This window comes from Fukomys damarensis, unplaced genomic scaffold (assembly GCF_012274545.1).
Source record: "Fukomys damarensis isolate Sample0158 unplaced genomic scaffold, DMR_v1.0_HiC HiC_scaffold_4, whole genome shotgun sequence".
In the NCBI taxonomy this organism is placed as follows: Eukaryota; Metazoa; Chordata; class Mammalia; order Rodentia; family Bathyergidae; genus Fukomys; species Fukomys damarensis.
The window spans coordinates 8,796,106-8,811,346 of record NW_022900916.1 but is presented as its reverse complement, the minus strand read 5'-3'; the positions used below and the strand labels follow the sequence as shown (position 1 = coordinate 8,811,346).

The window sequence follows — 15,241 nt, the reverse complement described above, 5'->3', positions numbered from 1 at the left end:
GGTTTATCATATTGAAAAGTGGAGCAAGGAAGTAAAGAAGTACTTTCTGTAATCCTCCACAATACCTAAAGTTCTCAAGAATTTGGTAGATATGCAATTAGAAAGATGGATAATTTTAGGTTTGAATAGCAAAGAGAAAGGTGAGTATTCTTGTTTGTAAGCATGTATAGAAATAGTTTTCTAAAGGTTTCATGTAGTTTTTCAAAAATTTTCATTTAGTATTACAAATTAGTTAGTTGTGAGATTCAGTGTTGACCATATATCTTTGTACTCCAGTTTTGCTCTAGCAACATTCTAATAATCTAGAGAAGTACTTTTAGGTTGTTGGTTTATTTATGCACTGCTTTATGTAATATTCTCCTAACCTGTGTATTTGTATTGAGTTTTTAAGTACTATAATTTTCATATGATCACGTCAAGGAATGAAACCTTACTGAAACGAGACTTTTTTAAAGTGAAAATCAAATCCTAATTTAATCACTTTATTTAGATGTAGTTTTTTTTTTGTATTAGCTTTTACTGTATCAGCCTCCTTCCCACAAAAGTGAACATTTTATTAATATTTTAGAAGTACTTTTGAGCTGTTGCATCTTGAAGTGATACTGTATCTTGCACAGTGTGCATGATTAATCTATTCATGCAGTTTTGGTTACCTTTGGACATTTGTGAAACTAATAAAATCAAGATATCTGAAAATTGTTTTGAAATTCAAACAACTAGATTAAAGAAATTTTGTTTTTCTATGAGAATTGAATAATTTACTGTACAACTTAAAGAATATATGTATGTATGTATGTATGGGAATCACATAATAGTAAAAGTTTTAAGGAAATGCCAATTATAAAGTAAAAGGTAATTAATTTTTCTTCTATTTTAAAGGAAAAGTACTAAGAAGACTTACCTAATAATAATAATAACATGAGTTTAGTGTATAATTTTTCAAGACTAATAGTAACCTATTTTCACAAATTAATCCTTTATAGAGCAATAGAAAGGGTTGAATTTAATACAGTTTGCCATAGGAGATTATCTTACTCTTTTCTGTAAATCTTCTAGTTCATTAACATTTCAGGCCTACTCTAACCATGATGTTCTTTCTACCTGTCTCTAAACTGAGGGCAGTGTAAAGTTTCTCTCATCTTTGTCTTCAGCAGTTTTTCTTCCAAGACCCCTTTATCCCTTGGTTTCCCATCCTGTTCTGTGTCTCATCCTTTCATGATAAAGTTCAAGGGCCTGCATTTTATCATTATTCAGCAAACCTTTCTGTAAATCTTTAAGAGTGTGTGTGTCGTTTTTGTTTTGTTTTGTGTTAATATGCCTTCATTTTTCTTCTTAATTAGTACATCATACATCATTCCTTGGTGTCTGCAGGGCATTGATTCCTGGAGCCCTGTGGATACCATAGTCAGTGGATGCTTAGGCTCTTATATAAAATCATGTAGCATTTGCTTATAATCTGTGTGTATCCTCCCTATGTTTTGCATCTAGATGACTTATGGGTACCTAACACAATGTATGTACTATCTAGATAGCTGTTGTACTATATTGTTAAGGGATAATGACAAGAAAAAATGTGTGTTTGATAAAGATGCAAAACTTTTTGATAAATGGTTGGATGAGACAGGATGCAAAACCCATATAGAGCTCAACTATATTTGCTTGATATGTGTCCTTTTGACTTTCCCATATGCTTTTAAGTGTTTTATTCTAAACAGTTGGGTGTTTTTCAATCTTTGATTTCTGTTTGAAGTAGTTTTCCTTTAATATAGTTACTAATGAAATTTTGTTTACAACTATTATCTATTTAAACTACCTGATTTTTTTTCTTACATTTCATAGGTTGCCTTGTCATATTACTGATTATCTCCTGAGCGAAAGCTGTTGAGTTTGACAGACTTGTCCTTATTTATTTTTTACTTTTGTTTCTTGTGCTTTGGGAATTTTACCTGAAAAGTCATTGCCAACAGTAGTGTCAAATAGCTTTTCCTCTATCTTTTCTTCTGTGAGTTTAATGGCTTCATGTCTTACATAAAAGTCTTTAATCTGTTCCTAAATGGTCCTGGAAATTGAACAAAGGCCTTTGCCCTGAGCTACATCCCCAGCAGTTTTTAAAATTTTATTTATTTATATATTTATAAATTTTGAGACAGATTCTCACAGAGTTGCTAAATTCCAAGGCAGGGCTCAAACTTGGATTCCTGGGATTATAGGCATATACCACCACACCTGAATCATTAATGCATTTCTTGTTTATTCTTGTAAGTGTGGTGTAAAATAAGGATCCAGTTTCATTTCTTTTCTTTCTGTCACTCTCTCTCTCTCTCTCTCTCTTTCTCTCTCTCTCTCTCTCTCTTTCTTTCTTTTTTGTATATGGATATTCGGTTTCCCGGTACCATTTACTATTGAGACTTTTCCTCATGGTGTATTCTTGTATCTTTGTATCCAGGTAATTTTATTTCTGGACTGTCTGTTGTGTTCCTGTGTGTTTTTATGCCAATGCCATACTATTTTGATTATTATAGCTTTACAGTGTAATGTGGTTATAGTACCTTATCTTTGTTTTATCTCAAGATTGCCTTAGCTGTTAGGAATCTTTTGTGGTTTGATAGGAATTGTAGGATTTTTTTTTCTCTATTTCTGTGAGAATATAACTGAATTTTGGTAGGAAATTGCACTGAATGTGTTGATCATTTTGGTAGTATAAACATTGTAACAATACGAGCTCTTCCAGTCCATGAGCACCTATCTTTCCCTTTGTGTTCTTAAATTTGTTTTATAGTTTTCAGAGTGTAACCTCCTTGGTTAAATTTATCCAATATACCTTTAATTTCTCTTCTGGATAGTTGCTAATGTTTAGATAGGCCACAGTTTTTGTTTGTTGATAGCTGAAACCATTTATAAGTTCTAACAGTTTTTTTTTTCAGTTTTTATTTTTTAGTACATGTTTGCAGTACATGATCGCTTTCATTGTGGAGAGTTGGTACATGTACGTAACATCTCAATTCTGTTTTTATCCCTCCTCTTCCTCTAATACTTAAAACATCTCTGCTTGGCTGATTTGTTCTTTTTTGGTACCAGGAATTCAGGGCCTTGAGCTTGCCAGGCAGACACTTCACCACTGAGCCACATCCCTGGCCCAGCTGATCTATTCTTATTTTCTTTTTTCTTTTCTTTCTTTTTTTTTGGGGGGGGGTTTAAAAATTGAAACTCAGATTGACCGATTTGAGGTCTTAATTGTAAGTGGCGGAAGAAAGGTCTTCCTAGCTTTGCATGTTTTTTCTCTTAAACTATGTTCTTTGTTTTCCTGAAATCAGAAGACCTGTGTCTACCCCTACAGTGGGCATTGGTGGGCAAGATGACAGGCAAGGTGGCCTCCACTGTGGACTTCACTGTCGTCGTCCTCTGGCACAGTGACACCTGGGGTCGTGTGCATCCTCTTCCCTCCCAGAGAACCCAGCTGTTTCAACATATTTTGAAAGGCGGCTAGTATTCATACCGTATTCTGTAATCCCACAAAACAAGTCAAAAAACTAGCTAAACTGTATGAGTGGGCAATTTGAAAAGATTTCTAAGATAGTTTGCGAGCAGAAGAAAAATAAAAATGGAAATAAATTAAAGGGAGTAAATGACTACTTCCAAAGCAGTAAAGTGGAACAATGGAATGAAAACATATAGTTCGGCACAACAAAAGCCAACAAAGGAATGAGGAAGACACAGAAAAGGAAAGACAAATAGAAAGGTTGGCATAAAAGTAGAAATAAAATCTTACCAAATCATTGGATACAGTAAAAGCCAATGGAGTATATGGTTCGACTAAAAGATAAAATTGTTACACAGCTGTAAAAGCTAAACACCACTACGCGCTGTTTACGTGAGAACTGTCTAAAGTTAAGGTCATTTAAACCGCCAGGCACGGTGGTGCATGCTTGTAATCCTAACCACTTGCAAGGCTGAGGCTTGAGGGTTACAAGTTCCAGACCAGCCTGGGCAACTTAGCAAACCCTGTCTCAAAATAAAATATAAGGGCTGGGGATATAGGCCAGTGACAAAGCAGCTATGGTTTCAAGAAAGGAGAGTGAGAAGAAGATGAGGAAGGAGAATAAAATTTGAAAGTAAAATCAAAGAATGCCAACATGGCTGTATTAATATTAGGAAAAATAGACTAAGGCAAAGACATTATTGAGAACAAAAGTATTATATAGTAATGAAAAAGTTTCATTTGTTAGCACTGTATAGTATTTTAAAATCTTCACTAATAATGTAGCTTCAAAAATGCAAAACAAAAACTAACAATTAGAAATGATAGGACCAAATGGGAGATTTTAATGCTTCTTTCAGTTTTTTGTTTTTGTTTTTGGTACCTGGGATGGAGCTCAGGCCCTTGTGCTTTCAAAGCAGGCAGCGGAACCACTGAACTAAATTCCCAGTCCTTCCTTCAGTTTTGATAGATCAAACAGATTTTTTTAAAATGGTATATTTAGAGATTTGAGTAAAACAAATAACAAGCTTAATTTATTATCCACATACGGATCAGAGTATACAACAGCCACCAAGATACATCCTCTTTTCAACATACAGCATTTATAAAAAAAAGTGTTTTGTGAGATGTAACCTAATTGGTGATGTTGAATTAAAAACGAAAGTCAGCATTTTGAATGCCAAGCTTGGTATTTTGATGTATTAATACAAATTATTTTTCTAATTGAAATCTTCATATTTACTAATTATTGTATTTTCTCTGTGTAAAATACTGTGATATCTACCATGCACTCACCCTTTAATTTGTTAATAAATTAACAAAAAGACAGCTGGCCAAACACTGACAGTTTGCCCTTTGAAATCATAATGGAGAATGTAGTGGAGTCCTTGAAAGCATAGTAGTAGGATGAGGATGGAGGATGGTCCTAGGCTTCAATTTCTTGCTGTACCACCTTCTGTTCTGCTGTCCAGGGAAAGTTACTTAACCTCTCTAAAACTCTGTAAAGTGATTATAACAATATTCACCTGATAGGGTCATAAACAATAAATGAGATAATGTGTGTAGGATACTTAAAACCAAACAAATAATTTTTGCTATTATTGTTCATAGAATATTCAGTTGCATCTCCCAAGTATTAGTCCCAAAATTAAGTGAGTAGTTTAATTCCTAAGACATGATTAGGTATTATTTCAAGCCTCCAGCTTTTGGGGTGTTTTTTGTTTTTTTGAGACAGGGTCTCGCTATGTAGTTGAGACTGACCTGGAACTCACTGTGTAGCCCAGGCTGGTCTCGAACTCACAGTGATCCTCCTGCCTCAGCCTCCGGAGTGCTGGGATTACAGGCGTGCGCCACCACGCCCGGCTTCAAGCCTCTGGTTTTTTCCTTCCTGCTATTTCTGGCTGTCTGTCTTGCTGGCCAACAGGAGAGAAGAAAGAAATTGGGAGGACAGTAGACTGATCAAAAAGCTCCTGGATTAGCTTCCTGTATCAGATTTCAGAGCACTTAACCCTTTGGTTGGCCATGTGAACATGAAGTTATTTTTTACTTTAATTGACCTATCAAAATACACTTTTGTTTTTGCTGCTATTAATCATTCTAGTGTTTTTCTGGCTGTCTAATCAGTGATAGCTTTTAAAGCAAGACTAAGTCCAGGCTGGAAGGATACATTTATCTCTCATCTAACCAGCCTCTGTGACAAATGCCTAACTTCAAATTTTAATTGTTTTTCAAGATAGTATAGGTTTGATATTCACAGAGGCTTAGACAGAAATTCCAGGAAATGCTTATGTGAGAAAGAGTATGTTCTGTTTATATTTTTAAAATTTAGCACTTGAGTCAGAGTCATTAATGAAAGGTATTGTTAAGGGCTGTTAGTTTGACTCACCTGTTAAAACTCACGCGCTTAGTTGTTATGTAAGGATTCGAAACATGTACAATTATGCATACAAATTTCAGCATAGTCATCTGTCCAGATACTTTCATGGGTTTAGCTATGTGTCTTATCAAAGGTATAAGATGTTTCAGAAAAAGGATATCATGTAATCTCATTAAAGCAAGTTCTCCTAAAGATACTTTCTCTGTAGATTACCTCTCTAGTGACCCTTCAGCTGTTAACCCTGGTTGGCCATGATGATCAGCTTGATGGACCAAAGTACAAGTGTACAGTTTCACTGGACTTCATCAGAGCTATTGCAAGGTAAGCGTAGAGTATCTGTTACTGTGAAATGTCTTCAGTTATATAAATGCTATGTTAAGTATAAAAGCTAATGTTCTTTCTAATATGTCATTAGTCATTTAAACAACAACAAAAAATTTAAGTGGCAGGAATGATTAAGCTGCACTGTAGAATAAACCCCATCAAATTTAGTAGGAACAATACCTAAGACGTTAGATGACAAAATCAAAATGCTGAAGGACCTTAACAAATTGGAATGATAGTGGTTAAGATTGTTGGCTATAAAAAAAAAAGGTCTGTACTGAAATACAATGGGAGAGACCTGATGACCTAGGTCCTCTGTGTTTTAGCTGACCAGTGAGCTTAGGTAACACGTTAATGTCTCTTAAGACATAGCGTCTTGCTCGGGGGATATCATTGTTCTGTGTTACCGCAGACACCAAGTCTGGTGAGGGGTGTCACAGTGAGTCCTTTAAGAGGGACACACAGATTGGGACGTGCTGAAGGAGCAGAAGAGTGGTAGAAGGAGGAACCATGTTACCTCCCGGGCTGAAGGACGAAGAATGAGAGAAAGCCTTAGGCGGGACTTGTGGACTCTGTCGTGTATTTCTATGATTATCTCGAGCAAAGTGGATGATCTGAGCATTAGGAGTTCACAGAGGAGAGCAAATTTGTCACAGTGCAAGCTGTCTGAGAATGGAATGCTTTCCTGAGAGTGTATTTACTGTTAGGAAGAGTGTTCCAGCCATGTATGTGCATAAGAGACTTCATCTCTTGGTCGCAGCTCACTGCTGATCTTCAGGATCATAGGACGGGGTGACGCATGTGCACAGTGGTAGGTTGAACGGGACAGTTTACAGGACAGTGTTTCCAAACTTTTTGGATAGATAACTTGTTTTATCATCCTTTTAAAATTAATCACAAAAAATAAATTAATGGCGAAAGTATTTACATGTATTTCCAACTTCAAAATACATAGTGCATAAGACATTATTCAGCCTCCAAAACAGTAACCTGCCTGGGTATGGATTTGCAGATTTCCTACATGAATTTCACAGCTTCTTGAAGTCCACAGGTTGACAGCCTCTGCCCTAAAGTCTCCTCTGAATTAAAAGTTCTGTGAAACTGTGACGTAAGCATTTGGCAGATCTCTGTGACATATAGACCCTAAAACATGAAATGAACATTTTAATGTTTCACTGTGAAAAGCCAAGCAAGCTCTTACACACAGAACTTTGCAGAAATGTTTTGCTGGATGTATTAGTATGATCATAAAGGAATAACTTAACTTTTTTCTTAACAATGACATTAGTTTTTCTGTATCTAAGAGTCTCTGTCAAAGGAACAACTCTGGAATGAAACCTACTTCACAGATTTATTACTCTTAATGTATAGAATTGTGCCCCAGCGTAATCATGGGTGGGAGAGAGTTTCTGGGTCCCTACTATTTTGAATACAGCCGAACCAGGCCTAGTTTGGTGTTAATCTATAGCATCTCGGTGACATTAACAGAGGTGCATTTCCATTTACTGCTTCAGAAGGGAGCAGGAACCATAGACCTGCAGTTTTTCTCTGTAACTCTGTACTTAGTTTCTTTGTTTTCTGTACTCTTCCCTCCTTTCCATGAGCAATCTCCAACTAATAAGCATCCCTTTCTTCTCACAGATGCCCTCTTCTACTCTCACATCTCTGTAACGTTTTGTACTTCTTTTCAGCTGACTTAACCTCCTGTTCTTTCCCTTCCTCCTTCCCTGGTGTTTTCATCTTTTCCAAATTTTTATCCTTATTTCCTGAACTAAAAACTGATTTCCTCCCTGGAGTTACCTCTAGTGGTAGCTATTTATTTTCTCAAATCCCAATCTTTCAAGGTTGGAGGTCATTTCTGTGGCGTCCTTTTTTTGTTGCCACTTCCAGACTATTACTACTTCCAGCTTCTTTGAGACTCTAGCAAATTCTCTCTGTTTCCATAATCTCTTCCTGACTGATTACCATCTCAGCTTACATCTCCAGAAATAAAGCACCTGGTGGTGAGGTTTCTTTTCTGCCCACTAGATTCTTGACTCTATTCAAATTACAAATCTCGATACCTACATTCACTCTGTTTCACAGAACAAAATTGAAACCGTCAGTTGAGAATTTCTTCAACTGTCAATGTTGATGGCCATCTTCTCTCTTTCCTTTTTCACTGTGTGTGTGGGCTTCCTCCTAAAATAGATTCTTCCACCTGTGCTCAAAATTTCATACCCTCCTTTCCCCCAGAACCTCGGTTCATCTCAGACTATTTGACTTTTCAAGTGGCACCTGACACTGTTGACCACTTTCTTAAAACTCTCTTCTCTCAGGGTCCGTGATTCCAAAGTCTTCTGTTTTTCGCCTTTATTCTCTGGCTGTTATTCTTAGTTTGTCTTCTCCCTCTGACCTTTACATAGAACTGTTCCTTGAGGCTTGGTCCTAGGCTCTTTTCTCATACAAGATGCAATCTTAGCTACATCTGTAAGTTCAGGGCCCCTCAGTATGTTAAGAACTCCTTTATTGTTAAAGGCCAGTCCTTTTAAATAGTACTTTTCACCTTTAATGACTGTTTCTTAACTATAAGAATACACTCCCACAACTAAACTTAGAAATGACTTCTGCTTCCCCTCACCTCTCTCCTGAATAAAGGAAAGATCCAGTTTTGGTCCAGTATTTCCTGTTTCAGTGGCAAGCACTGCTGTGTGCCATGCTGCACAGGCCTTCAACTTGGGAGTCCTCCTGACATGTCTGCCTTCCAGTATCCAGCCATTAACCCTGTTGAATCAACCAAATTCTGTATGTCACACACTCATTGACTTATCCATTTGTATAATTTCCGCTCTAAACCACCATCCTCTCCTCTATAGCCTCCTAATTGATCTTCTAACAGCTTTTGTCTCCTTAGAATTTATTGTGCACCCTGTGGCTGAAGTGATCTTATAAAAAATTAATATCATTCTCCCATTTTCAAATGGTCTTTAAAATAGCCCATACAGCCCAACTGAAGTGGCCTTTGCCCCTGTGCCTTTGTACCTCTTCTTTTCAGTATTTATACTTCCACCATTCTGTCTTTTTCAGTTTTTCGTATTCACCATTCTGGTTCTCTTCTTTGCATATGCAGATTTCTAAACTTCTCTTTTTATATAACTAACTGCTATAGAACGTGTAGATTTCAGTATAAATGTTTCTTTTTTAAAAAAAAAAAAGCCTTCTCAGGCCAGGAATTTAGCTCAGTGATGTAGCACCTGCTTTGAAAGCACAAGGTCCTGAGTTCAATCACCAATACAAGAAAAAAGTCTTCTCAAACAGCATTAACCACTATCACCTCCTCTCCCACACATACAATTAGGAAGGTCCCATTTTGTTTTTCATGATATAGCATTTTAATTAAATAATTAATTGAATAATTAGACTTCATCTTTCTTCCTGGAATATACTATAAGTCTGTGAAGTTCAAAGTAGACCGTGTGTGTCTGTCACCGCCTTATGGTCAAACCTAGCATGGTATGGGCTACATACATATTGCCTGTAGTTTCCTATAACAATAAAAACCTCAGATGAAGGGAACCACATGGTCTTGTTTAGAGTAGCAAGAAGAAGGAAAGCTAAAGAGACAGTTTCATTCCAGAGCAAAGTTAGGTGGAGAAGGGAAGTCCCTAGAGCAGTTCACCAAAGAAGAGAGAGTGAGTTCTGTTTCCAGATATCTGTGGCAGAGAATGAGTGATTATTAGATCACAAAACACAATCTAAACGTCCAAAATAAGGGAGTCAACAAGTTAGTGTATATTCTTCTGGAAAAAAAACAAAAAAAAACTATGCAGTTGTTGAAGTCTCAATTTTGAAGGATAAAAGCACAGGAAAATAGTCATGTGGGCTTAAGTGGATAAAGCAGTTATGTATAAAGCTGCACGTTCAAGAAAACTAGGAAAACCTAAGGGAGAGAATAATGGTCAAAAGTTAATGCTGCCAGAAAGCAAGCAAAATCCTCTGACCTAATGGTGAAACAGGAATTTGTAACTTTAGCAGGAGCACTCTCAGTGGTAGGATAGGGTAGAAGTCAGATTAAGTAGTATTTATGAAAAAGTAGATGCACAAAGTACAGACAACATTTATTGTGTTGCCCAGTATGTACTAGGCTGTAAGATGATAAAGCAGCTAGTATAACACAGCTATATGCTATCCTCATGGGCCTCTATGCCAGGATTTTATAGGTATTTTAAAGATTTGAGCGTGTTTAAATGCTGATAGGAAAAAGCATACAGAAGGAGAGTGATGATGCAAAACAGAAAGAGATTAAAGCACAGAGTCTTTGAAATATTATCTAAGCAGGGGATTTAGAATAGGAGCCCTGGATGGGATGGGGAATCATTTTACATTCTAACAAGAGAAAAACTTTCAAATGGAGCTGAGTTTAAAGGTTTAGTAGCAGCAAGTGAGGGCTTTCTGCTCTGATGGCTTCCATTTTCCAAGTGGAGGAGGAGGTAAAATTGTGACTAATGGCAGAAGTAGTAGTGGTTTGAGAGAAATGTGGAAATTTTTTGAAATAGCAGCTAGGGAGGATGGAGGCAAATGCTGACAAGGAGAGCCATTTGCTGGGAGGGTTGAAGTTCTTGACCTTGAATTTACAGTGGCACCAATCTATGAGACTTGTGAGCTTTTCCAACAGCATTCCATATGCTAGCTACTAGGACAGCAAAGAAGTATAATTGAAATCGCATAGTATTGGGGCTTTGCCAGGTGCGTTCAGAGGATGCTAGCAAGTGAGCACTTGAAGTGATGAACCGCAGAGTCTAAGCTGGGCCAGAAGTAAAGGCAGTCAGGGGCTAATATGTAGTTCAGTGTCTGGCACATAAACAATCAGTAACTACTTGTGGGTCCAGAAAAAGTAAAGCGCTTTGTGGACTGATTGTCCCAAGGTGTCCCACATAACTTAAATGGAAAAAAATGGGGCTCAAGTGGTAGAATGTCTGAATTTATGTTTTTAGAGTTAGAGCATCTTTTAAAATTTAATTTATTGGTACATTCCAGGTAGACAGTACAGCTACGTTCATTACTGGGATCTTGTACCTTTACCTGGCATGTAAGAAAGAGTTAGAGCATTTCTGAGTGTAGTCATGAGAGTAGAAAAGAAGGTCATTGGAAACGAGAGGGTCAAGCATGCAGTGAAGTTGCCAGCTGATGCAGCTCTTAGGATGGAAAGGAAAACGGAATTACTCAATGACTAAGAGATGGCGACAAGAAGATAGATCGAATGGTCTGGGTCTCCTGTGAACAGTTTTCTGCACAAGAACACCAACTCCACCCTGAACTGTCTGGGATACAGTAGAATGCTCCACTTTCATTGGAAAGAGCTGCAGAGAAAACAGTCCTGCAGTGGGAGACAATAAGCCCAGGGAAGGGGTAGGGGAACCCTACAAGAGATACAGGATAGTAGTAGTGGTTTGAGAGAAATGTGGAATTTTTTGAAATAGCAGCTGTGGAGGATGGAAGCAAATGCTGACAACTCTACTGACCGCGGAACAGTGGAAGGTTTGGTAGGGAAGCAGTAGGAGGCCGCTTCCCAAAGCAAAACACGGTGTGGAGGTAGAATATGAAAGAAGACAGATGACTGAGAAATGGTAGTTATTGTGGTTGGAATGTTCTTAATGTGAGTGGAAGTCATAAGCTTTCAGTTGTTTTTCCTCCATAATCGGTGGGAAGATACTGCCACGTAACTTAGTGTTCCAACTTAAAGTTGTAGAATTGTAAGTTGTCAGAAACAAATTTTTAAAAAGAACCTGAACTCAAACTACCCACAGAAGCAAAAGGAAATAAAATAGTATCCTATAAGAATAAAATATTTCAATGTAGAGTAAAAAATATTGACAACATTAAAGGTAAAATTAAATCCTTGATGTCATATAATTGTGTTATTCTAAATTCTGATTTATGTTTATGTTTATCCCATTTCCAGCTGCTTATTTTAGGTAGTAATTTATTTATATTCCATGGGAGACAGAATTTATTATACTATATAAAAGTTACCTTAAAATTATACTTATGAACATGAGTCTAATAAACATCTGAAGCCATGAAAATCCATGAGTAAATGCCAAGCACACAGAAATTTTTAAGCTAAAGCTTTTTTCAAAAAGTGGATTGTTTGTCCTTTAAAGCAAAATGTTGCTTTATGTGTGACATAATTTTTGATGGTGCCTTTGTGGTTATTCTGTCGGGTTCTGGCTTATTTTAGAAGAATGTATGTGGGGATCAATTGGCAAGTCACCTGTTTCTGTAGGGGGCTAGAGAATAAGAGGACTGTTGGCCATTTGGGCAGTAGATGTTTCTTAAATGAATGATCTCACATATTCAACTGTGTGATTCGCTTTGCTTGAGGACTTCTCATTGACAAAACGGAAAGAATGCAATAAAGCTTTTATAAATGAATACATTTAAGTTGCTTAGAGTTTTAAAATCAGTCCATTTATTCTGTTAAAGAATATTATACCACATAAATCACGCTGTAGTAACAAAGTAGGCAACTGAAAAGGAGAAAAGCAGCCTTGTCATTAATCAGAATATTTTTGTTTGTTTATTGCCTTCATCTAGAACTAGTTCGTTAGGCAAGCATTTCTCCATAGCTGTCACTAGCTAGCTATGATGTAGCTGCATTGTTTGTTATCTTATTTGTACCTTAGCAGTGTAGGTAGGTCCTCATATTGATCATTTATGTACGGCTGTGTAACAGTACATTAAATAATGCCTTATAATTTATGAATTCCCCTAGTGTTCAAATTTGTTTTCGTCTTAGCTATTTGTAAACTTTTTGTTGTCACCTAAAGCCAAAGCAGCAACAGTAAGACAACATTTGACTTTGTCACTTTACATTTATAACCTTAAGACCCAAAGTCATTGTAGTGAAATGTGCCTAATGGGATGTACACAATTCCAGTTCCCTTTTCTCTCAGTGATTAAAAGTAGTCTCCTATATATATTTCCTTTCTAAATCCTCTACAAAAAAGATCATTTGAACCCAAAACATGGTCTTTTTAAATCATTTTTATAAGTACCTCCTTGTTGGTAGTACATTTGAGGGGCTAAAAGTTGATTGAAAGAAAAACACAAAAAATAGCATTCTGACTTGATAACCATGCCTTTTGTGTCTTTCCTGTGTAAGATTTAAAATGTAAGTAACTAACTTTAGTTTTATCATTGCTGATGATAACAATTACTTTGGCAGTGTTTTTGTGCCATTTGGAAAGATTTAGCATTTTTTGGAGAGGCACTGTTACAATCAAATAGGGTGCTCTTCAGTCCAGCACTGGGCTCCATAATAGCCATAGCATTTCACTTAAGCTATTTTTAAATGTGTGTTTATAAGCACTATCTATAGTTCCGCCTCCAGTTTTTTAAAAATATTTGATGTCAGTCATTTGCTTAAAAACTTTTGTAGAAAGTTTATTACAAAATGATAGACAAAAACATTAATTGATGATAGTTTTAATAAATGAGCATGCAATTAGTGAATCTTTAAAAGGCTGTTCTCACATGGATGATTATTTTTGTAGAATTGAATACTTAAGGCTTTAATTTTATACTTATGGCTAGATCATTATATCTAATTATTTTGACCATTTATTCAAATAATAAACCTCCAAGTCTGAATATTTATAGTGAAGAATGTGTTTGGAGAAAGGAAAATAATTATATGTCTCTCTCTCTCTGCTATTTTATTCTGCCTGCCATCAGAGTACAAAAATACATATCCACATCTTCTGTTTGTTGTATCATATTCTTAGATCATCCAGATTTAGTTACAATACACACACAGGTCAGCCCCTGTTAAAAGACTGAAAAGAATGAAATCTACAAATGAGGACAGATGAGCTATCTATTTAAGTAATGGTAAAACAGGTGCTTTGGAAGATAAACAATCTTCAGAAGCAAAGAAGATTTAAATACTTTTGTTTCTCTAATTACTTGATTCTATTAGACAAAAACGAGTAGCTTTCAAATAAAATCTAGACTTTCTGTGCATACTTGAAATACAAGATGTTGAATAGCTAAATTTGTTTTTGTTTTTTTTTTTAGAAAAGTAAACTTTTTGCATGGCAAAAACTTTTTCAAAAGACTTTTAAAGCAACTGTTCCTCGTGACTTGTTTAAAATTGAGCGTCCTGTCATGGTGCTTTTGACAGTACTGTAGAATCATTTCTCATTAGTTCTGAATTCTTTTGCTTGTTCTCCACAGAATCTTACTAAGCTGAGCAGTCTAGAGGTGAGAATGCTAATGCCATTATCTGTTTTTGTTTATAGGACGGTGAACTTTGACATAATAAAATACTTGTATGATTTCTTGTGAAAACAAGCTTCAAAGCCATATGGACACTGTGACAATGACTAAGCCAAGCTGTGTTCATCCAGCTACTTGGCTGGCCAGGGAGAGGAGTTCTTTGGCTCTACTGGATTTGTCCAAACAGGTGCTGGCCCAGCATGGAATCTGATGAAAATATTCTGATTGGTCTGGGTGGATGTGAGCAGAAGACTATTTACCAGGGACCCTGGAGTATTTGGAAGCAACGTGTTAATTATAAACAGCAGGGTTTGAGCACAATCTGTTCTACTCTTAATGATGTTATCTTAACACCAAAATTGCCTGAAACCCATTTACTTAGGACTGCGCTTTGCTCTGTGAACTATCCCCAGCGCTTTGAACGTGCCAGCAGCCCTTGTTTATTTGCCCAGTCTTTTCACTTCCTCTCCACAGGATCCTCTGCAGTTGCTTGCCAGAGCAGGTTTCCTAAGGCCACCGTTTTAAAAGATTCTGGTTGCAGAAATATAAGAAATAAAGATTCTTTTACAAATCCAAGTTTGTATATGCTTATCTTTTCACCCTAGTTTTCTGGAGAGACGGGGCAGCTTGATCGGATGTAGACCCCCTTTCCATCTCTAAGCCTGCTTGATCACTTCGCTGTGCTTGTGTGAGGTTTTCTCTGGTCACCCACTTGTGATTAAACACTCATGCTCGCTTCGAACCAGTGAATGGTTTTTTCTTTTCTTGCTTGCTTACAGTTTTTTTTATCATTGGCCTTTAAG

General features: G+C 36.6%; 1 protein-coding gene across 1 annotated transcript in view; it reads left to right on the top strand.

Annotated features, from left to right (window-relative positions):
• Positions 1–15,005, top strand: part of Orc5 (origin recognition complex subunit 5) — a 57,254-nt gene extending 42,249 nt beyond the window's left edge. The window contains exons 13-14 of the mRNA XM_010634013.3: positions 6,064–6,176; positions 14,462–15,005. Coding sequence (XP_010632315.1) covers positions 6,064–6,176; positions 14,462–14,507 — 159 coding nt within the window. The 3' untranslated portion in view covers positions 14,508–15,005. The remainder of the gene's footprint in view (positions 1–6,063; positions 6,177–14,461) is intronic.
• The last annotated feature ends 236 nt before the right edge of the window (positions 15,006–15,241 follow it).